Genomic DNA, 25,585 nt, shown 5'->3' with positions numbered 1-25,585 from the left:
ACATCGAAACCAAGACATACTTATCATTTCTAATAGTTTAAGTAATTCTTAAGATTGAAGAATTCTATAGTCGTATGTGTGGTTTTACAGTACAGTAGATTATATATAGTTACTTCAAAGAAAATATGGGAAAGTTTTATAAATTAACCTACTGCTACAAACTCTAGAAATACTTACGAATAGTACCTTTTTGATTTCCATTAGAATTAAATTTTCCTTTAAGTGCCATACTATATTTTTGTTAATATTTAAACAGTAAACGGGACTTGATTTCAGCGTAGAGTCACTTTCAAGCCTTTATTATCAATGATTTTTATTTCTTAAAATGAACAAAGCTTTTTATATTAACAGAATAAAATTATAATGTTTAGTATAATATGCTACACTTCGTTCAAAAATATCTTTAAAAAAAAAAACCTTTCATCTGTGAGTATTAGATAAATAGTCCTTTTTTCGTATACAGTTTAAAAATAATTTGGCATTAATTATTTTGAATTTTTATGTTATTTTAAAATACATTAAAAGTATTGTATTCAGATAGTTCATTCCATGAGTACAAAATACATAAAATCTGATATTTTAAATTTTTTTATTTGAAAGATAGGCCAATAGTTCAACATTTACTTTTTATAAAATAAATAAATAAATATATATATGTATATTTTAAATTGATATTTTATAAACGTACACGGAAAGAGCAATTCATGTCTTGTGCTGGAGGGGGTGAAAATAAATGTCTCTCTGGTCCTTAACTTGGCATATCGTTTACGCCTTAAGCTGTCAACGTGGGAGCCAATGTGTGAGGATGAACACCCCGGCGATGGAGAGAGGAGCTAAGATAAAAAGCAACCTTGGCATCATGTCAAACAGTTCCCCGGAACACATCTCATGTATACAAGTATTAGAACAGACACAGCGAAGTGAGATCACTCCTGAAACTTAATGGCTCAATGCGGCCTGTGAGTACGGGCTCGTGGACGATACTCACTGCTCGTTTTTGAATAAATTAAAAAAGACCACGTTGGTGTGTCTGTGTACCATTCCAGTACTATATATGAGGTTGAACTTGAGCTTTCTATATTATATATTATTTCTAAAGTATTCACTTTTGCCCCGAGGGAGGTAATGCTTTTTCTCTGTTCACTTCACATCAAGTTTATTGGAGGCTAACTTGGCTGTTTGACATTGCTGGAGATTTAGATTACAAAGACCTCAATATTTTTATAGAGTACTATGAGAGTGTTTGGGAACTGTGGGCCCATAGTGATATGGGCTTTCTTTGGAAGATTCAGAGACCCTGTAAATGGTTCTTTCGATTCGATTCGACCATCTTCCACAACTGTAATATGTAAAATTTAAGATACACATATGCATTATTTTTACTTCTAGGACTAAATGTTACATGACCGAAGTTTGGAGATATTTATTATTTTAAAATGTATAACTTGTCAATACCATAAAAACATTTTCCAAATTGGCGGCCCTGAGACCAGGGTTGCAGTCCCACAAACTTAGATTCAACTTCAAAGCAAACCTATTTTTGATATGTAATAAATAAAATGATCCTTTTACAAATATAAAATTAAATAAACCTGTTAATGTATCCAGAGGTAGCGTCATAAAAAAAATGCACGTGAATTTTATATGACCATTTATTCCTTGTACTTAAAGTTAAAGGCGTCTGGAATGCAAGAGACGGAGCGTCCTCACAGCGGATGGTAGTACATTATGTAACTCGACACTCGCTTCAATAACAATTTACAAACGAAATGTATCACAGATAAATTTATATTACTGAGCACGAGATTCAGTGATCAGATTAGATTTCCTCACCCAGATAAAGAATTCCGGGTGTAAAGCATAACTTGCAACTTAACATTCTTAACATTGTTCCTTATTTTAAAAAATGGCACCCTGTCGCTAAATCAGCCTTAAATAACGTCACGCTACTTAATATGTTAATAAATTAATGTTGTTAGCTCAATAAAAAATATAGATATATTTATAAAATATAAGAGAACTAGTAATATTAGAAATATAAAATTAGATAGTAAAAATGGAAAGTTACTGATGTAATGGATAATTTCAAAGCACTTTTTCGATATAAATATGAAAAAATGTATAAAGTATTGTTACGTTGAAAATTTAATATTCAAAAAACCTATTACGTAACATTTGTATATGAGTAACAATTTCTAATATAATATAAAACATGCTACGTTATGATGTCTTTTAAAACATTTAGTTTCTCTGAACGCTTGTGCGAAGCCTATATTGGAATAACAGGTATATGCGATAATAAATCCTTTATATACTCTAATAATGTTATGACACACCTGTGTGTGTGTGTGTGTGAGGGGGAGGGGGATATAAAAAGCTTTTTCTTTTATATGAACCTTCACCTAAGTAACAAGCGTAAGTAAATATTTTTTTTTATCCCGACGTAAGTACAAATCGACAGTTGTATATAAAAAACTTGGCAAGAAATATCAACTACATAATCTTACATTGTTTGCGTTTAGCACGAAATCACCCTAAGGAATTAAAGATATTTGATAAAAAATATCAAACTCTACGGACAACGGTGACCAACTTAATGCTAACATCTCAATATAAAACAGGAATATATTTAACTAGAGGCGAGCACGAGGAGCCAATTTCCTATTACGATAAACTATAGACATATTGCTTATTAAATATCTAATATCTTCAAGTTGGTCACCGGTCAACAAGTATATATATATTACTTAATACTAAAGACGTGTTTTCTCTCGTCATCTTTCTAGTTTACACCAGATGAGCCCCGTCCTTGCTAATCCTTAGATTCTCTAGCTTCACGTAGTTGCTCCTCGTGATGCCGATCGGTCTTCGTTTCACCGCGTCCTTACCGTCTTTGTCCTTGATTTTTTCCGCTAACGTGATGATATTGTTCTTGTTGTCGGCCATCTTGTCCGGGGGTCGAGTCCGGGGCGGATCGAACCTTCTCTCGCGGTAACTGAACCTGCCGTCCTTGAAATCCCTGTCCACGGGTTGGTGTCTCCTGAACGTGGGCGTCATGGGCGTGCCCATGTTGGCCAGCTTGATGTCACATTCAAGGACGTTCCTGTTCAAGTCGCTACGCTCGTCACTCGCGGGTCTCACCCTGTAAGCGGATCGTACAGCGCCAGCCGGCTTCTGGACGAAGAAATTGCTCTTGGAGCGGTCTTTGTCCGTCTCCGGCTTATGGTTCGCATCGGCATTGTTCGGTCGGAATAACCTACGAAGCTTCGGCGAGCCGAGAGTTTTCGTGAAGAATCCGGTTTTCTCCGGCGGTTTGGCCGCTTGTGCCTTCGGAATGTTTTCTATCCATTTAGCTGTGACCGGAGACTTCTTGTTATATTTCCCGGCGTCGTCGTCGGTCGCGCCCCTCTGTTTGCCTGGAGCCTCCTCCGTGACGTCATACCTGCCCCGGGCCGCGAGCAGGGCGCCACCCTTCTTCATAATATCAGTCAGGAGCGGAGCAGCAGGGAGGGGGGAGGGGGACAGGAGGTCATCGTCCGAAGAGTCTGAGTCTGAACACGCCGGTATACTATCGTGACGACAGAACGGAACGCTGGGACGGATCTGACGACATAATAGAGAGATACAAAGTATATTTAAATTATATCATGTATTGAGGTTATTGAAACAGGATAATACTACATACGGAACAGCATAAAACTATATTTTTTTTATTATAAACGTACCTCTCTCTTGGAGCTCGTCTGCAATCCCTCCTCGGACTGGTTCCTCATGAAGGCGGGCAGGTGCGGGTCCACCCAGCAAGAGATGTCGTCGACTCTGGTGACGTCGATGCCGTTTTGGTGGGGTCTTAGTATATAACCCGGCGTGAGTGCCTGCGTGCTGCGAGCGCGGCGGGCGGGGGGCCCGGGTGCCGCGGGGCCGGCGGACCACAAGGCCCCAGCTGACACGCATTTGCCGAGTGCACGACCTTCACTGTCGCGCGACTGAAGCTCCAGCTCCAGTGTTGATTGACTCTTTAGAGGTCACAAATTACATCAGTTGTGATAGATAACAAACAGTTGAGGTTTTTATTAGATATATTATTTAATAATTTCAATGTCTCACCTTAACGACCCCCTGTCCCTCCTGTGACCCTGACTTCTGTGACTCCTCCGGACCGTCGTCCGCGTCTCTCGTCATCACGCCGTGCCTTCCTCCATACTGTAATACGTCTCGTAGTAACGCTTGCGGCAGAGTTCCTCCGGCAGACAGATGCCTCACGAGAGAATCCAACCAAACTTCCATCACCTCGAACGGTGGTCTATAAAATGTAAAAAAATATTTGGAGCAATGTTACCATTGTCATGTATCGTTTGCTACCACTAATTGTTATTTAAATCATAAATATATGTAAAAAACTAGCAGAACCGATATTCAAACTCTATGTATTTTGTGTAACTCACTGAGTATAATTTGGGTATAAAATATTTTATAATAATGACCTGGCGTCCGGGTCTAGTTGACAGGCGAGGAAGGCGAGCCTGTAGAAGGGCTCCGGGCAGGTGGAGCAGAACTTGTCGCGGAATACGCGCTCGTTGAGACCGAAGTCCGACCGCCGAGGCATGTAGTCAGGGTCGGCTGACACGCGACCGATTATCTTAAACAAAATCTTAATAAATACCTTATATACATATATAAATATTAACAAAAGAAGATTTCTCTCTTAACTGATGTTTTTTTTGAGTGTTAGTGTTATAGACGAGAGAGATTACAAAAGATATTTAACTTTCGAGTCTTCTTACAATTTTTAATTACTTATCGAAGACAATTTCGTTCCATTTATAAATTAATATATTTTTTTTATGAATTATTTTTTATTTAATTCTATGGTTATGATGTATTTTCAATTATTAGGATATACAACCTCACAGAGTATAATCCCGAACGAGAACACGTCCACCTTCTCATCATACAGGTTCCCGTTCATCATCTCAGGCGCCATCCAGTACGGGTTGCCGACCACCTGGGTTGTTAAACATACATTATCTATATACATTTTAATCATAGCTTAAAGAAATATTGTACATGTGAATCTAAGTAAGGTTGTGTGTTTATTAATTCAATTCTATAACTTTGACGTACATATAAAGGAATGCTAATCTTCATTTAAAATCATCTAAATAATTTTATGTGTAACAAAATTATAAAAGTAAACATATATAATATGTTAAGTACTAAAGTAATAGACAGTATTTGTTATTTACGAGGTTTAACCAAATAACAATATTAGATTCAATTGTGAATGCGTTTATATCAGATGAAATTTTAGAATTTAAAATTTTATTCCATCCAATGTAAAATCTGTAGTTTGTTGAATGCATTGATTACTTGCGAAAAATTATTGTGTGTGTGTATGTGGGTCCGTGCGTGTATGTGTGTGCGTGCGCGTTCGTGTGTGTATGTGTGTTTGTGCGGGCGTTCGTACGTGCATGTGTGTGTGTGTTTGGGAGTTAGAGTGTGTGTGTGTGTTTGTGAGTTAGTGCGTGTACGAGTGTGTGTGTATTTGTTTGTGCTGACCGTGTACCGCTTGCGGCTCGAGGCATTACGGTCAGTTCTACGAACGATCCGAGCAAGACCGAAGTCCGCCACTACCACTGTCAGCTCCTGTTACATAAAAAACATATCTGCCGTCACTATTCACTTGTGGATCTTTCGCTAATGATATTATTCCCTTTCCTTTCACTAAAAACACGAAAAATGTTGACAAAAACTTAACTTGCATATACGAATATATCAGTTTATAATTTAGAGGCTGGGTTGGAAAGTTACGTCTCGCTAAACGATATCCGTGTTCACAAAACATATCATATTATTAAATATTTTTTGTTCGCTTCCTCCACCGAAGATCTTACCTCACCGGGCCGTATGAGACAGTTGTGTGAGTTGAGGTCCCTGTGTATCACGTTCCTGCAGTGTAGGTAGCCCACACCAGCCGCTACATCCCGCGCCAGGCGGACACGGGTCTCCCATGATAGAGGACGGGACTTGTCCTGGATCAGTCAACATTTTAATGATATCAAAAGTCATGATGATTTATTGGGATAATAATAAAATGAATCACCAAAATAGGTCTTATTGATATGAAACTAGTATTATCGGATTACTAAGCATCATTTTATAGCTACATACTCCTGACGTTTCGGTTACTTCGCAGCAACCGTGATCACGGGCAGACGAGATGTGTGACAAGATCTTGCCAACATGTGTCATAATAATACCTAAAAAATACCTTAAACATAGAGGCAGGATACTCCACCAGGCAAGTAAACGGTAACTTTATCAGGTCTTGTAAGTTATAACATACGAAAAATTAATTAATCCAAGCGTAGACTACCCTCCGACAGGAGCAATAGCATCTCATCATCATCATCAGCCTATAGGAGCCCAGTGCTAAGCAAAGACCTCTTCTCACATGGAGAAGGTTAAAGCATTAATCACCACGCTTGCTCAAGACGGGTTGGCGATTTCAATCTTATAATTTGAAATTATAAGACCAGGTTTCCTCACGATGTTTTCCTTCACCGTCCGTCAGTGGTGTCTAAATACTCTTAGAAAGTATATATGATTCGGAAAAGATCACATTGGTGCTTGCAAGGTTTCGAACCCGCGCCCTCTCGTATGAAAGGCGGGCCTTTTAACCTCCAGGCCACTACGATTTACAATAGCATCTGTGGATGATAAATATCAGTTTGTTAGCTCACCTGCAGTAAGTCGTGTAGAGTGCCGCCCGCCACGTACTCGGTGACGAGGTGGAGTCGCTCGCGGTACAACACTCCCTCGAACCGAAGAACATTCCGGTGCCTCAGTGATCGCAGCACAGCCACCTTGAAATGACGATACTATCATAATACTTGGTAACGGACATCGACTCTTATAGTCGATTACTAGAGATTTGGATGAAAAATTCTAAGTATTAAGCGTTTGCTTAGTCGTTAGTTAAGTTTTAACAAGACTTAAGGCACTTTTTTTATTGTATAACTAGATTTTGTCCGGGGCTTCATCCGATTGGACTTAAGAGATAAGTGTGAAGTGTGTTAAAACAATCGATGTGACAAAACAGACAACGACATTTGTGCCACGTCTTTTCATACAAATACAACAATTTTGCAGTGACAGAGCAGGAATTCCTCGAAATTCCGGGAGCAATTGTATAATTCAGATATTTAAGTGGCACTGTAAAATTTCATCGATATTTATTAAGCAGTTTTCGCGTGAAAGACCAATAAACATCGATACATCCCCAAAGATTTTCGTATTTAGTGGGTTTCTGACTACACTAACTGCTCCAAACCATCGAAGATACGTTTGGTGGAACTTCTTCGACTTACACGTATGTATGTCTCTAGCCACATATATCTTCAAACAGATACCCGTAAAACAAGTAACGATTTATATAATAAGTGATTAAAGGGTTTTTGGACATAATATAATGATCAGAATTCTGTGTTCTGCCTGTAGGAAGGTTAACGCATTAGTCCTTATTTATCTTGATATTCATAGAGACCTCTTTAAGGAAGTTGTTCTGGGCGGTGTCATCGACGCGGTACAGTTGTTTGAGCACCATGAGCTCACCGGTAGCGCGGTGAGTCACCTTGTACACGTGGCCGAAGAAACCAGTACCCAGGAGTTCACCCTGATGATGGATTCAATGGTCAAAGGATTTGCCAAGCAATGCGGAACAGATTCCAACAAATTTATTAGAGCTAGACCCTTACATCGAAATCCTATATTAAGTTTTAATATTTCCTTTGAAATTATATTTCAAATATTATCTAAATATATCACAGTAAAGAAATAAACAATTGACTGACACAATCTAATCATTCTCAGCTTACCTGTCCGCTGAAGCCCTACCTGTATAAGATCCGCGTCCCTGAAGACCCTCTGTTGCGTGTTTGCGTGTGTCCTGAAGGAGCGCGCACGACTCAGGTCGTCCAACACACCAGGAGCTGCGGGTGGACCGCCCTCCGAGCTACGACAACGAGGACAACGTTTTTATAAAACACAAGTTCTTCTAAGCTGTAATATTCGATTATAACGACTCAATTATAAACTTTTAATGAACAGTATAAACATTTTTTTTAATTAATATTTTCGCATCTAATCTTATTGAATTCATATTGAATAAACTTTCAATCCGTTATTAAAGTCAAACCTGCAACTTCAGATTTAGTTGTCTAACGTTTGATCAAGTATCGATATATGTGACATTCATAACTCACACGTCCAACAGTTTAGACATGCTGCTACTTTTCTCTTTCTCCCCCAATAGTGGTGAGGAGGGAGTCTGTCTCCTCTTAATGACCCGCACCTTCCCCCCGTCCTCCCCCTTCCTCTTGAACAGCCGCTCTCTTTTCAGCCCGGCTTCCTCTTTCTTATTCTCTTTCTTCATATCTTCTCCATTACTGGACGTTTTCATTACGTCTGATGATCCCCGTTTAACATTTATTGTGTCCGGATTATGTTCTATCGGTGGCTGTATAAATTAAGAGACCGTTAAAAATATTTCAATAATATTTTTTGGTAAAATTTTCGTAACCTAAAACTCTTTTAGATTAAGAATCAAATTTCGTTATTAACATGATATCTGTACCTGTATGTGATGGATCGTCTGTTCATTGCCTCTTTCATCTACAACCTCTTTGCCTCTCCCCCTAACGCCCTGGAGTACTTTGCCCTCTCCTCCTTTCTCCAGCACACACTCCACTCGCAGCGCTAGGGCTCCGCTGGCATCCAACCTGTCATACCGTACACATTTCTAAGTTACCAAGATTCTACGGCCTATATGACGCCTATATGATATCACACACATGCAAAACCATGCTTTCCATCAAAACCTCAAACTGTTATTTTATTAAATGAGACAACTGTGTATACTATTACGAATAGGGACCATTAAATTTATTACACTAAGATTATCAAAACCATATAAAACGAACGTTCACAACAAACAAATAACATTATAAATAAAGTATGTGTAATATTTATTAATTTCATTGAGATGTTTAATGTGGGCCGTTATTTTATTATTCCTTTTGTTAGTTGTAACAAACATAAAAAAAATCGCTGAATTCAAATTTTACCTTCACATTATAGTAATTCGTTCCCATCTTATATGATTCTAGAAAACATACCAGTTATATATATAAAAAAAAACATAGAATAAATAAATAAATAAATAGAGTACAAATATATTATGTAATAACTGAATGGACAGCTGAAAATCCAAACATCTAAATCAAACAAACAAAAAAAAACAATACATAAAATGTATAATAACGTTAAAGAGAAACAAATCTATCATGATATTGTTCGGATCAAATAAAATATATATAATACTTCACTGCACATAAACAAAACTTTTACTGAAAACAACTAAACTTAATAGGAAACCAAAAAGAGTAGAAATACATCGGAGGAAAATAAGGAAGCTTCAAGATGCAGTTCCAAATAAAAAAACCATACAAAGCGTAATTGTATTAACATTCAACGATTACAAATAATATTAACTATAATAGGAGGATACGGGGTGTGACTGCGCTATGATATCAAACTTGGCGTTTAAAGCACTCGGCGCTATAGCGGCTCGTACCTGGAACAAACTAGCTGGAGACAGGCGGCGAGTGCTGCTCGGAGCAACGCGCGAGGGGCCTCGCGAGGGGGACTGGGCGGGGGACAACACTTTATACATACTAGTAACAACTGAGACAGTTCCCTAAATTAGGGCCCTAACCATGTAACAATAGATTTCTATTTACCATCAGGTGGAATACCGTAGCACTATCGAGTCTTAATTGAAAATATCTATATCTCGTTGATGAATAGGCTATGTGCTGCTGTCGTACATAATTCTATTTGCCAATTTTGTTTCCCTTTATAACAAATAAGATTAAAACAAAGCATGTTTTGTAAGTACGCCATGGAACGTCCGCTACAGTCCATTCAGCATGTTACCTATACTCCTAGAATGCTCAACTACCCGCAATTAACGGCGAAGTTATAAATTTTTCTGTTCCTATAGATATTTGCACAAGAAAATCGTAGTGTAAAATGTTGCAAAATAAAAGAAAATAAATATGTCTGAACAATTTCGATTAGCAAAGAATAGATTTGATGGATTTTTATTTCGATTTGGTTAGAGTCTGTTTGCGTTTAAAACAATGACGATGTTAGTATTATTAATAATAATTTTACCATTAATTTATATTTAAATTACTATATAGTTGTATCTTTTTAATATATTCAAAAATTTATAAACATTACAAGGCATAAAGTAAGTACAATACACATTACACACACATGAAGTCCTTACATATATTTTCGATTGGTACTATATTCTGAGTAAAATTCACTTGGACATGTTTTATTGGTTCCCTGGTTCAGCGTCTGTATAAATTTTTATCATATAAAATAATCTCCTAAGGCCTAGTTGTGTGTCGTCTAGTTGTTACAATATATGGACCTCTAACAACAAACAGGATGAGCGAAAAACACTATCATCATCATCAGCCTATCGGAGCCCACTGCTGAGCAAAGGCCTCTTCTCACATTAAAGCCTAAATATAGTGTACATTTGACAGATTATTTAAGGTATAAGTGACAGAACAGTCAAAACCATTACCATTTTTAATACTATACAAACTTTATTAGTATTTATTTATACATGAATAGTTGAAATAGTGATTTTTTCATACACTTATATTAAGAAAATCTTAGAGTTAAAATACTTACTGAGGTTGGACAAGTGCGGTGGATCTTGAGGACGAAAGATTCGGAGAGCAGCCACCGCTAACATACAATAATATGAATTTAATATATTACACATGAAAACTATACACATACAGACAGCGCTGATTGACACGATAGCTCAATTTATAGTATGGCGGTAAATAACAAGCAGTAAAGACAATTAAATCTCGTAACATTAGTGTAATACTGCTATTTTATTTTACTTAACAATTAACTTATAACTTATAAAACTTTGGTCAGAAAAGGCTTTATTTTATTGATGTAAAAATTCAACTTTTCTTATTATTATTATAGCTGTTTTATGAAAGGAGAAATAATGTATATATATGTTTACATCTTACCAGTACAAAGTGTCTCGGTCCACGAGGGCGTAGAGTTCAGTTTCACCCAACAGCGATCCGCAGGCGGCGCAAGCGAAGCACTCGGAATGATACCTCAGCTCGCCCGCCGCCATTGAGGATCCGTACACCACCTCCATTGTGTAATTAATAAAAAATATATAAATATCTCTTGAATATATTATAATATACGAGTACCTAAAACAACTGTGTTAGGACAAGAACATATAACAATTACGTTTATTTGATTCATGATATTAAGTGCTTGCACAATTATTATTTTTACTTTTAGTTTTTTAATGTTGAAATTGTTTGATAGTATAAATGTGACAGTTGAGCAATATCGTTCTGGTGTCGCGCATGACTTGACCGCCCGTCCGGGTGCTAATCGTGTCACAACGTACGTGAGCTAAGGAATAATACAATACAGAGAATTTTGTAGCAACTTTTCGAAACATGTTAATAAATATTTTATATGTATTTAAGATTTCATCTCTTTAGAATTAAATCGAGGGTAATAATTATTGAAATCTTAGAATCAAACTAGTTATTATGAAGACACACAGATGTAGAGAAAGGACATCAAAGGAGGCTTATTAATTTAATCAATAAAAAAATATATGATTCAAATCGCTTCAATACTTCTGCATTTCACGTAACATTAAAATATAAACTTTCGCAATTTGAATATAAGTTAACTAGAAATTAAAAATTGTCTTTTAGCGCTCATCTCAGTTTCTTAATTTACTTAATATCTAAATAAACATAAAACTTCTTAGTAATGTAAACATCCGTTAAATAGTTTTCCGTAACTGAGTTACTCACATTAATATACAAGTAAAGACTTTCGCGTATATATCAAAATCTTCAAAGACTTAGAATTTGTTTCGTCAAAGTAAAATAAAAGACAGTAAATTTTTTTTCATGCATATATCTTGGGACATGACAGTACTAGCAGCGGCTGCACGTTTTTGACGATACAAACTAGTGTTAGGACCTCATGACTTACAATAGTTTGTTCTTTTTATTGCTTAGCTTATTCGCAAAGAATCTGTATAAAATACAAAAAAAGGACTGTGTCGCACCAATCTACGTCATAATTCAGCCATTTTGAATAAGACGTCTAAAAACTAACGGTGACAGAAGTATTATTTTATAATCTATAAGTGTTCAAGCAAATAAATCGATTCACTTTACCAAAGTGTGAAGTGAATCGATTCTATTGTTTATTTCACTTTACGTTGTATTTATTATATTTACATGAAGATTTTTTGGTTCCGCCTTCCACTTAAGAATTTAAAGTTTTTCAGTTACTGAATTAGAAATACAGAGACAAACGAAAAAACTTTCTTTACTAGCAGGATAAGGTGAGGAAACTTCAATTTATAATTCATTAGCGGGTAACTAAATAATAAAGTTTTTGTCAATGCTATGCTACTTGTATTTTTTCGCAATAAGAACATATGTTAGGTTTCATTCGCAAACATGATTTAAATATTATATATATATATATAGAAAAAATAACAATAATTTTACAACAGAACCGAGTACGAAGAAAAATTAATAAATTTATCAAATGATAAAAAATTCCATAATACAATACCTGTCCACATCTATGGCAGACATCCCCGAATCTGGTCCAGTAATCCTCGCGGCAGAATAGCAAGCCGCCCTTCTCAAAGAACCACGTCGTCAACTGAGCGTCACATACTGAGCACCTAGAATCAATGTATAAGAAATGAAAATACACATATCTTAACAATGTCACGCTTGTGGATATGGCTTAACATAATATCTTATAAACTTAAAAAAAAAGATATATAAAAGACGCTTCGTTATAAAAAGTATGAATCGAAATAGAATATTTACACCCTGTATCTTTATCGGTAACTCAAACCACATACATTGTTTAACTTCCGTAACAACAAAAACTGGGCGACGGTACTACCTCCATCAGGTAGGCCGTCTGCTCGTTTGCCCCCTTAGGTATAATATATATTTATATTTATAATATGGATGGAATAAAAGTAAAAGACAATGTATAAAACAAATTGCATCTAAGTAAATTGCTACAGAATTTGCTTATAAAAAACTGTTGCAAACAAATAAAATACAAATAGTTGCTGCTGGGCTACTATGTAATTTGAAATAATTCTCATAATCTTTGATAGAAAGGATTGTTTCAAAAAAAAGGCATGCTCATGAAACGTCAAAAAGAAATTGATAAATATGTAATAATGAAGAAATATTTTTCAACAACTTGACATGTTTATAATTAATTTGTTCCTTTGGTTATTTCAATTATAACTTAGACATTAATTATTACTGTCTCTGATATTTTAAATCATAAATGTTTTATGGAGAATGTGCGAACCTTGGGAGAATGTTATATACACTTATAATATACTTTTCTTGTCTCTTTAGATAGAATCCTATTTTTATTAAGCTTACAAAGGTTGTTGTAACATTACTTAACATTTGTTAAATAAATTGTGAAACAATCTCAAAACTTCAACAACAATTGGATGCCAGTTACTCTATTATATCTTGTAAGGATATGGATTAGAGAGAAACATGTCTCTTGCCAAATCTTGTTTTTTAATATATCTGTTTTGTACACATTAAGAGGCATTACTGAGCACGGCCAATGTCATTATCCTCATTCCTGGAAAAGGATAATAAATTATGTAGGTCACATTAAACGGTTATTGACATACCGAAAGCAGTCTCTGTGCCAATCCTGGCTTAACGCCGATACATAATCTTCATCGCTGATATCATTTAAACAGCCTCCACATATCAGGATTTCTGAAAGATAAGAATGTTTCATTAATTCTTAAACCAAACTTTTGGTAAAATTAATCAATAACTTAGCTTAATATGTATAAACTACAGTTAATAAATTCTATTTACATATTTTTTTTATTGATGCAGTAACAACACACAAACACATCAACTCACACTCACACACACACAAACTCACAAACAGTACTATCAGGATACAAAAAATTACAACACTTCATAACATTGGTTGACTCAGTTCTCCTATCTGGTTATCATATAAATATTCATACATAGACATATAAAAACAGTTCTTTTTAAGTCATAATGTCCATTCTTAGAAAAAAAAAAACTTATTTACAAGTATTGGCAAGAAAATGTTTAGGTTTTCCTCTCTTAATAAATATCAATACATTTTCCTTCTAATATTATCCACTATTTATAAACAGTCATAAAATCCATTAACAGTCAAAGCCTTTTTTTTGTTATAGTATTTTTCTATATAACTTTCCAATCTGTATGTCTATAGAATAGTTATTATTTAATACCGAAAATCTTTGTTCACAACTATGTCCATAAAAGCTGAATTTACAACCAATATAATTTACATTATGGCTAAGGAATCTTTATCATAAACTTGATTCTATTTTTTCAACAACAACATGATGGAACAAAACACTGATTTTTTTTTAAATTATACTATACTACTACAATATTAATTATAAGAAAAGTTTAGTATTCTTTACTGTTTAATTTTGTTTTTATTTATTACATGATAAATATATTTATGATATTTTAAATTTTTATATCTATATTATAAAAAGCATATTAATAAGTCATTTAAATTTTGTAAACAATATGAAGTTTCAAAACTTTTTTGTTACATAGATTATGTATGGAATAAAAATATATTTTATGTATTTAAGTGCTTGTATTGTCTTTGAGCATTTATATAAATATACAAATGCGGAAGTTTATCATAACTTTAATTACATTGTAATTACATGTATATCCAAGGATTTTTAATTTACCTCTATCAGAACAGATAAATTATAATAATATATAAATCTGATATTGTTAAGTAATAAGCTCGTAAAACAAAAGATAATTACTTTTATGAATATAAAACTAGTTTAACCCACGCAATTTTCAATGTCAAAATTAAAAAACACAATAATAATAATATATTTTCATTTTAACAATACAAATTGATATTAAAATCACGAAGAGCACTCACCTTTTTGATTCGATTCCTCCATTTCATTATATAGTGAATCACTGATGTTTTAAAACATAAAGAAATAATACAATTTATTTGAAGTGATCTTTTAAGTAGGTAGGTAGTACCTACTCAATAGAAAATATTTTCATAGAATTGACATTTACATCATTTACAGAATGACTAATAACCAGAGACATAAGCAAGAGATACACTGTTTTTTAATTTATCTGTATTTTTATCTGTTGTGTCTCAATTCGATCACGACTATTATAGTCAATTGTAAAAGTGACTTTTAATCAAGACTTTAAATAAATCTCACAGTAAAATTTTTATAAAATTAAAAAATTGGTTTCGGTGTGTCTTAAAAGACAACACAGAATTATGTACTCCCAGCTTAACAAAAACTTTTCGAAGCCAGGAATAAATATTACTCTGCTTTCTCTGCCTTAAGTTGATGATGTAAAATATTAGAATGGTGTTATTTCATGTTTGATCTTAGATAATTATGATCTCTATTTTGACTATTTTATAAAGCACTTCACTTAATATTTTTATAACCGATAAAGAATTCTATATACTCGCAGTGTGTACATATCCCATAAAATAATATTTTTTACCATCCACTGCTAATATTAGGTATTGAAAAAGTTGTAGTCTATAATAATGCACTGCTAATATATAATGTTTCTTCTTCTTCCTGGCAATTATCCCAGCATTAGCCAGGGTCTGCCTTCCTGCTCAAACTCCTCCACTTTGCACGGTCTTTAGCATCCGCGGTGGTAAGTCCATTGGCTCTCATATCCTGCTTCACGGTGTCCAGCCATCGCTTTCTTGGGCGTCCTGGGGGTCTTGCTCCAGGGACCGACATATCAAGGCAAATTTTTCCGACGTAGTTCTCAGGCCGGCGTGCAACGTGGCCATACCATCTCAGGCGACTCTCTTGAAGCTTATCCGCTACGTCACGGTCTCCAAGACTACCTCGGATAAATGTGTTACGTATACGGTCAGCCCGCGTTACGCCACACATCCACCTCAGCATCTTCATCTCCGTGACGTGAAGCTCCTGAGTGTGCCTGGACAGTGTTGGCCAACATTCGCTTCCATATAAGAGAACCGGTCGGATTATGCTCTTGTATATTATTCCCTTGAGCTTGGTAGGTATTCTGCGGTCGCAGACCACACCTGTGACCTCACGCCATTTCGCCCAAGCAGCGCTGATCCGGGCTTGGACATCGTGATCGATGCCTCCGGACTCATGCAGAATAGATCCAAGGTACCTGAACTTTTCCGACTTAACGGCTGGTTCAGGACCTATATGGATAGTGCAAGAGTCCGGGCTTCCGCAAGCCATGTACTCGGTCTTCGTCACATTTAGTTTAAGACCACCGTTCTCAAGCGTATCCTTCCAGAGGTTCACTCTTCGCTCTAGCGTCAACCTGCTCTCATCAATGAGCGCTATGTCATCGGCATACATCATCAGCCATGGAGGCTGGTCCTGGATGTTAGCCGAGACAGTGTCCAGCACTATATTGAACAAGAAAGGGCTAAGAGCCGAGCCTTGGTGAACCCCTACTGAGATCGGAAAGGGTTTTGTATCGCCAACAGCAGTCCTAACCATTGAAACGGAATCGCGGTACATGTCTCTGATGATGTCAATATAGGCCTCAGGGATCCCTTTGAATCGCAATGCCCACCAGATACATTGACGAGGCACGCAGTCAAAGGCCTTCTGCAGATCTAGGAATGCGACATGCAGAGCTCTCCTTTTTTCCCTGTATGCCTCCATCAGAGTTCTGATGGCAAAGATGGCGTCCAAGGTGCCCGATCCTGGCTGAAATCCATATTGACATTCCGAGACAGTACACTCTCGGCGGAGCCTGAGGTCGATCATACGCTCAAAGAGCTTCATGGTGTGACTCATGATCTTAACGCCCCTATAACTACCACAATCTTGAACACTGCCCCTGCCTTTGTATATAGGGGTAATGTAACTGTAACGCCACTGATGTGGCATAGTCCCAGTGTTCAAGACGCGGTTAAAAAGGTCCGTCAGTATGAGCACACCAAGAGAGCCCAATGATTTTCACGCTTCGATCGGAATATCGTCGGGTCCCACCGCTTTCCGATTCTTCATGCGTCGAAGACAATTCCGAGTTTCGTCAGGTGTTATCGGGGCAATAAGTCCAAGATTAGGAGGTATTTCGGTTGGAAGACTGCACGGGTGCTGAGTATTTAGCAACTCCTTGAAGTAGCATCTCCATCTCTCCTTCACAGAGGCATGATTACACAGCAACGTGCCTTGGGAATCTTTGACGCTAAGACATTTTGCGATATCTTGCGTCGCCTTATCCCGAGCTCGTGCCAATTTGTAAATGAGCTTCTGCCCCTCCGCAGTTTCAAGTGTATCATATAATGGTGATAACCTAACACTGCGGGCTCTGGCAACAGCCCTTTTACTGGCACGTTTCGCTGCTATGTACTCTAGTCTGTCTTCAGGAGAGTTTGATTGCTGCCACTTCTTAAAGGCAGTCTTCTTTTCACGAATCACCTCCTGCACTTCGTCATTCCACCACCATGTCTCCTTGTCAATGACCCGTCCTCCCTTAGAAAGGCCTAGAACTCGTTTACCTGCTGTGATAATTGCTGACTGGGCTCGATCCCAAACTTCCTGAGCAGTTTCGGTATTAGTCGACAGATTTTGACTCTCAACCTCTGCCCGAAAGCTGGTCTGCATCGTTCCATTCAGCAACCACCACCTGATGCGAGGCTTACGTTTCTCGGCCACTTTCTTTTTCGGGGTAACGACATAGTCCATGACAAGAAGCCGATGTTGGGCCGTCAGGCTTTCACCAGGAATGACTTTACAGTTAGTCACCTTGCCGATATGACACCGTCTGGTCAGCAGATAATCTATTTGGGTTGAGTGGGACCCGCTCTTATACGTGATAAGGTGCTGTGGAGTCTTTTGGAAGAACGTGTTCACGACGGCTAAGTCAGACGCAATACAGGTTCTGAGAATATTTTCTCCCTCTGCATTGCGGCGACCATAACCAAAACCACCGTGTACACGATCAAACGTTTCCGCAGCCCTACCTACGTGGCCATTTAAGTCCCCCCCAACTATGATTACTTCAGCAGCTGGTATAGCACGTAGAACCTCTTCAAATTGCTCCCAGAATGACTCTTTTTCGGACCCGTTACATCCAGCCTGAGGAGTATAAGCACTGATCAAGTTAGTAATCACTCCCTCGATCAGTACCCGCACCCGCATCAGGCGGTCGCAGCGACGATCAACTTCAAGAAGACCATTCCGAAGCTCTTCAGATAGCACTACCGCTACACCAGCTTTACCTGAAGGCGACCCAGTGTATATCAGCCGGTAACCCTGTCCGATGTTCCGAGACTTATTACCCTTCCAGCGAGTTTCCTGGAGGAACGCACACTGGACCCGACGTCTCATGAGTACATCTGCGAGTTCTCTGCATCGTCCGGTTAAAGAGCCAATATTCCACGTTGCAAAGCGGAGTTTCCTTTGGGGTACTAACGTCTTTAGCCGTGCCCGTACTTGACACGGTAGCCCTTGCCCACTTATCGCAGGTGTAGGGCGATGTGCCTGCGCGTCGTTTATCGGCGACGCCCTAGCCGTACCCGGTCCATAAACTTTTGCAACCATAAGAGTGGCGGGAGTGGTTTTAACGGAGCGACTGCCGTCTGACCTCCAAAACCCCGTTTTACGGGTAAAACCAGTAAAGGAGAAGATAGAGAAGGGGGGAAAGAGGTTAGGAAGGGGAATGAGGGGAGGTACAGGACACCACCTTCATGGACTGAGGATAGAGGTATGAAAGTGGTGGCTCGAGGATCCGGGGTCGCGTACCCGTATGCCCAAGACTAAATATCGGAAAAATACTTAGTAGGACACCCTCTGGACATAATATATAATGTTTATATAGTGGGAAATGTTCGGATATGAATGGCGAGAATACTAAAGCTTTTTACTACATACTAAAAACATTTATTTTCTAAAACGGCACATTTAGCTAAAACGTTAAATTTCGGTAAAACAATAGTAGGTTTCAATATAAGAATTGTCTTTTTCAGTTTTCCCGATTTTTAAAGTCGGTATTGGGTTTATCAATTCATTTCAAAATTCAAAAACTGCTTGGTGACAAAACACGCCTAAATCGTGTATTTCGAGTATAATATAGAAAAAAAAAAAATTGTATAGTTGTGATTTAACAGATAATTAAATAAGTGATATATAAGCTTGTCCCAGACATTATGCAAGAATACCATGATAAAATTATTTTAATATAAATGCTGCTGTTAGGTTAGTTTATAGGCAACTAGACGATTTTTTCAGGATATGGTATTATGTCGTCATAAATAATAATAGATACCTATCGGGTATCAGAAACATAAACTATAGAAGAATGCCAAGACATTGTAATTATGAAAAATAAAAATTATAAATGGACGGGCCCAAATCTTATGGTAGTTGTAGAGAGATTTTGCTGTTATACCCCTCGCTCCTACTTCTACAGCGTATAAATTTACAACGAACCTATAATAGGTTACCTACTAACGAACTAACGAACTCACTAAGAATAGGTTACCTATTCTTGGTGAGTTCGTTAGTGAGCTCGTAATACTTATTGGCCTTGTCTTTTGGGATGCTGATTTCTCAAGGAACCGTGAGCTCTTTTAGCACCGCTTTAAAATTTGCAAATATAAATATTGCTTATCATACGTATCCACCATTATAGTCAAATCTGAAGCCGCTTTAATAATACAGTAAGGCTTGACGTTGTATTTTGTAGCCCCAGTATCTTCTCTCACAAAACCTATTTATAGCTTGTTTGTGGTTATTTCTTTTTGCGCTCTGGCTACCGAAAGACTAACCGCTTCACGTATGATTTCTAAACCCCTATCGTGAAGGAGCGAGTATTGACTGCTATCCAAGAGTACCCTACATCCCGCCAGTAAATGATTTGCAGTTCCCACTGCCTCCCCGCAGATGTAGCAAGATTTTTTGGTACCTTTTTTGAGTCATCTGGAACGCATTGAAATAAAATTTTAGCAATGCCTGCAACCAATCAGGAATTAAAGTGCGCCATGTTAGTGCTAATGGGATGCAAAAATCTCGTATGTGTAGTTACTTGCTCTGCATTTCTAAGCTCATTGCATGGATCTTATATTTAGAATTCTCGTCTTGCCGAATAAAAGTCTTAAATATATCCAGATCTTTGGCCTGCCTACTAGATCCTAAACCTACTCTGTTACTCTGTGCTTCCATCATAAATTGTTTATGGAATTGAAGTCTTGATTCCACTCTAGGGCATCGTTTTCTTTTGGGAGTGATGTAACGGCGTTATCATGGGATTTCCCCGGGATATGTCTCTTGGAAACTCTTAGGTATTTATAGAACTCCCATGGCGTTTTTAGATTCATCCCAAAATTATTGCAATACCTGAATAACGCTGACGAATAAGCCGACATGACAGCGCGAATCGAGCCATAACTTCAACATCTTTTTGACGCTTGCATATAACTTGGACAAGAGGGTTTTAATTATCAACGAGAAAGATATAATTTTCAAGGAGAAAAATCATAAACAAGAAATGGCCAATTCAAACGTGATATTTGATAATTATCGTAGATCGAAGCTTGTTTGACGTTACTTATAGGTTGGTTATCAACCTTGTTGAGATCCTTCAAAAAGCTATATACTATTCCTTCTAAGTATGACGTACGACCTATATTATCTATCTTACGACATTTTCCGTAACCGTACAACGCATTGACCGCCTTACTATAATCCCGGATCATATGAGGTATACTTTGTATTACGCCTACCAACACACAAACAGTGACATTTATTTGGTAATGTCCTCAATCCATATGTCCAGTCACAGAATTTATTCACTTCATCCAATAGTACTTGGCAGTGTTTGGGGTTAAGTGTTAGTATTGCGAGATCGTCAACGAAGGCTAAAATGGATTCTGTGTATTTATTATTAAACTTGAACTGATAACCCCATTTTTTTCGTTAGTTATTACTTATTTAGAATCTCGTTACTTAAGGAGAAAAGGCAAAATTAAATTATTATAGTTGGGGTAAAAACAAAAAATAATAATTAGTAATTGAAGGAAAAATAAGTAATAACATATAATATACGAGCAGGTAATTTAATTGATAGGTTATCCTTCGACCGATTCCGATAAACACGGATTTTAAAAATTAAATTGCATATTAAACAGGACATAGTTCATATGGTTATTCTGAAAGCTCATAGGCCAGTACAGGAGGAATAAACAATTCTACTGTTAAAAACAAATAAGTAAAGGAAAAATAATTCATTATTAATCAATTAATGAATGAATTAATTAAATCGCTATTAATTAATTCACTATTAGTCGATGTCGTTAAAAAATTTAATCCAAAGCTTGACTATCAATCAAATTGGAATATATGTACCTAAAATTTTTACACTTATAGTAGAAGAGGACGTATCTCGACAGGTGTGGCGATTTTGGAAAATATATGGACCTATCACTACCATAGCACAGATATTATGAATTTAAACTTTTTAACGTATATCGGCTGTTTCAGAACCATGTTCAATAGGGTAGGGTAAGATATAAGGTGTGTGGATGAAAATGATTAAAACATTAATCGTTGAAAAAAAATATTACATAATTTTGCCTTTTCTAAATAAGTAACGAGATTTTAAATAAGTTATAACTAACGAGAAAAATGGGTTAATCGGTTCAAGTTTCATAATAAATACACAGAATCCATTTTATCCTTCGCTGACGAACTCTCAATACTGACACTTAACCCCAAACACTGCCAAGTACTATTGAATGAAGCGGATAAATTCTGTGAGGACATACGGGTTGAGGACAAAAAACGTATCTTAATATATAGGCATGTGCAAGAAGAGAGTTGTGGTTGAGAAACAGATGTTACATATATTCTTTAAAACAGTCATCTCTTTTTTGGGCCTCGTTAATGTACACTCAAATTTTAGAAAGCGTTTAAGTAATGATGAAATTTCTAGTATTTTATATGAAACGCAATCTTTATATCAATTGACAGGTATCATATCAACTAAACTATTTGAACTTGATATTATTTATATAAAGATAATAGTAATGATGTCTTAGAAATGATTAACATCTGCCTTTTATAATAACTTTAATTCTCATAATACTAAAATTGAATTCACTAGAGAATTAGAAATAAATAATTAATTCTTTTGCTTTGCTTGACATATTTGTAATTGATGATCCGGACAATACTCAAAACAACTACAAAAAAAAGTTTAATACCTACTGTTTATAGAAAAACCCCCATTTGCAGATTGGCATCTCAAATGCCACTGCCTTGGTCAATTAGTTACCACTGCCAAATCTTTTTCTAGAGGATGACACCACTGCGACACTGAAAATCTAGAGGCCGAGTTGCACCATGTAAAGCATGATTTGACCGTCAAAAGCTTACCGTCCCTTGCTTGTTTTGCAAGGACCCTCTGTAGCCACCCACACCCACAATCTGCCACAGTACAATAGGTAAAGTAAGTTACTGCCACATCAGATAACACCTTGAAAAATGCTACAATAAAACAATATATAAACCATATAAACAAATAATATATTTTTTGAGACCAATTAAGAGTGACATTCCTTTACTGTTGTAAAGGAATGTCACTCTTAATTGGTGTATTCAAACATAACAGTTAACTAACTGGATAAATTAAGAGGAACATCAACACTCGTTAGCAGTAGGTGACAACAAAACATGACGAACTGAAAAACATTATCACCTCCTCTAAACGTAGGTCACTACATAATAGTGGAAAAATCAAGTAAAATGTAAAATAAAGATATCTCGAAAAAAAGTCCAAAGATGGAATTTTTTTTTAAATAAAATAGTAAATTCTATGACACGAGCGTTATTGAGAAAAGTTCTAGAGGAATGGGAAGGCAGAATTTCAATTTTCGTTCAAGTATAATCCAAATCGGTTATATAATTAAATTTGCTATCTATCAGGACTATTTTGCACTCAAATATTTTTATCTACAATTATAAGGTTTTCTAATAGAAAAATAGCGTTAACTTATGGTTTAATAATATGATGTTATCTGTTACATTTTTTATCGAGTACAAACATGAGCCGTAAAAAGCAAGTATAATCAATAGTGGTATAGACAGTATGTAGCTTATATATGTAAGGAACAAATATATGTATTAGTTACAAAACAATATATAACATAAAATACGTGTCATTTTTGTTAACTTGTCTTAAACTTTAAAGGAATTCAGGCGCTACTAGTTTGAAGAATGTTAAGACCTGAAAGTTCAAAAAAATCCAAGAGAAACATTCTTGCCAACTTTAATATTTTAGATGTTATGCTTTTTTTAATATGCTTAGGTAGTTACTGATTGCTATAAATAAATTTAATATATATTTTCTCTGAACTTAAGTATTCCTAATTAATTATTGCATTATAGAATAAACTTAATTAAACAGGCTATTGGCATGTAAGTATAGGGTTTTCCAATAGGGACGCTTGAACTTTGACAGCTGATTGCGGCCATGTTGTTTGAGTGACAGCTGTCAAATGCAGTGTGTTATATTCATTCCGTCCTCCCAAACCACCATGGCAGGTTACAGTGTCGAGCAGCACGTGCAAATCATAAAATTGTTTTATGAAAATGGGTCTTCAGTTCGAGCAACGTTCCGCGCACTTCGCCCGTTTTACGGTCGCGGTGATCGTCCTGCCGAGTCGACTATCCGTCGATTGGTGGACAAATTCGAGTCAACCGGGTCAGTTAAAAATCAGCCGGTTCCCGTGCGTCAACGTAACGCGAGATCTGCCGAGAATATCGCCGCTGTGCGCGACAGTGTCCTCGAAAACCCGCGGCAGTCAATTCCGCGTCGCGCACAGGAACTCGGCCTTTCGCAGACGACAACTTGGCGAATTTTGCGTTGTGACTTGAGCCTGCACCCGTACAAGATCCAACTGACCCAAGAGCTCAAGGTTAATGACCATAGACAGCGCCGTGTGTTCGCTGACTGGGCATTAGAGCAGTTGGAAGTTGACGCCGATTTTGGCAAAAAAATCATCTTCAGCGACGAGGCGCATTTTTGGATGAATGGATATGTCAACAAGCAAAATTGCCGTATTTGGGACGAGACCAATCCACACGAGGTTCACCAAGTGGCAATGCACCCGCAGAAAGTGACTGTTTGGTGCGGATTTTGGGCCGGAGGCGTGATTGGTCCGTATTTTTTCGAAAACGATAATGGTGTGGCCGTCACCGTCAATGGTGAGCGATATCGGTCGATGATAACCAACTTCTTTTGGCCTGAAATCGAGAATATGGATCTGGACAACATGTGGTTTCAACAGGACGGCGCTACGTGCCACACAGCACACGCTACGATGGAAGTTCTGCACGAGCAATTTCTGGACATGGTCATCTCGCGCGGAGGCGACGTGAACTGGCCACCGAGATCGTGCGAATTGTACCCCGCTGGACTTTTTCGTGTGGGGTTTTCTTAAGTCGCAGGTCTATGCCAACAAGCCGCAAACCACCGATGCCCACAAAGTCAACATACGCCACGCCATCGATCAAATACAGCCCGATTTGTGCGCCAGAGTCATCGAAAATTGGACCTTTCGTGTGCGCGCCACCAACCGAAGCCGTGGCGGTCATTTGAATGATGTCATATTTCATACATAATGGGGTCGATAGACAATCCAAATAAAAAAAAAATTTCGCAAATATCTTTCCTACATGTATTTTTTTTTGCATTTCAAAGATCAAACGCCCTTAATGGAAAACCCTATATAAGCTGCTAGGAAGAGCTTAAAAGTTGAAGCTTAAGGATTCTTTTCATCTTCCTTACAGAAAATTTTTAAAACTTAAATTTTTTTAGCTTTCATTGTTTTCATTTACCAAAACGTTGTTCCTTTTAACTAAAACGGGGTTTTAAATCGATTTAAAATTGGTTGTCTATTTTGGACATATTTTTCAAACCCACATATAAACCATAAGGTTAATATAATAAATGTATTCTCTGGATGCAGCGTTCACTTCATTTTCCAACACTGTTCTATGAACAGTGTTCCATATTTGATTATCTGCTATTTAACTAACATCAAAATAGTCTATTTTGCAAACAATTAGTAATACTGATTGAAGAGGAGATTCAACAAATATTTTGAAAATTAGTTAGTTTCCTTTAAAAACTTTTATGTCCTAATTCAGGTACGGATGACAATGAGCTTTCAAAATTTTATATATTGTAGCACTTACTTAATTTTTAGACTATATATTCTGAAGTTTTATATTTAATTTTATGATTTAAATTTTACTAGTCCGTGATTATTTTTTTTTATTTTGTAGTAAAATTAAAATGGAGTTAAATGTTGAAAATTAAAT

At 36.8% G+C, this 25,585-nt stretch overlaps 1 protein-coding gene across 2 annotated transcripts; it reads right to left on the bottom strand.

Annotated features, from left to right (window-relative positions):
- Positions 1 to 1,636: 1,636 nt before the first annotated feature.
- Positions 1,637 to 15,290, bottom strand: LOC116777467 (LIM domain kinase 1). Of its 2 annotated transcripts, XM_061526189.1 has the most exons (18): positions 15,148 to 15,290; positions 13,847 to 13,937; positions 12,733 to 12,847; positions 11,133 to 11,263; positions 10,774 to 10,830; positions 9,635 to 9,706; positions 8,636 to 8,780; positions 8,265 to 8,518; positions 7,897 to 8,014; positions 7,547 to 7,675; positions 6,744 to 6,866; positions 5,895 to 6,032; positions 5,560 to 5,646; positions 4,907 to 5,005; positions 4,485 to 4,639; positions 4,108 to 4,303; positions 3,726 to 4,016; positions 1,637 to 3,603 (listed from the first exon to the last, which is right to left on the bottom strand). In XM_061526189.1, exons 1-18 carry the CDS (start codon positions 15,167 to 15,169, stop codon positions 2,788 to 2,790), a joined length of 3,039 nt encoding a protein of 1,012 aa, XP_061382173.1. In that variant the 5' UTR covers positions 15,170 to 15,290; the 3' UTR covers positions 1,637 to 2,787. The 2 variants fall into 2 exon arrangements, with proteins under 2 accessions (XP_061382173.1, XP_032526913.2); XM_032671022.2 differs by lacking the exon at positions 9,635 to 9,706.
- Between the last annotated feature and the right edge of the window lie 10,295 nt (positions 15,291 to 25,585).

The sequence above is a fragment of the Danaus plexippus genome, chromosome Z, assembly GCF_018135715.1.
Source record: "Danaus plexippus chromosome Z, MEX_DaPlex, whole genome shotgun sequence".
Taxonomy (NCBI): Eukaryota; Metazoa; Arthropoda; class Insecta; order Lepidoptera; family Nymphalidae; genus Danaus; species Danaus plexippus.
The sequence above is the reverse complement of the archived record's forward strand: the minus strand, read 5'-3'. Positions and strand labels throughout refer to the sequence as shown.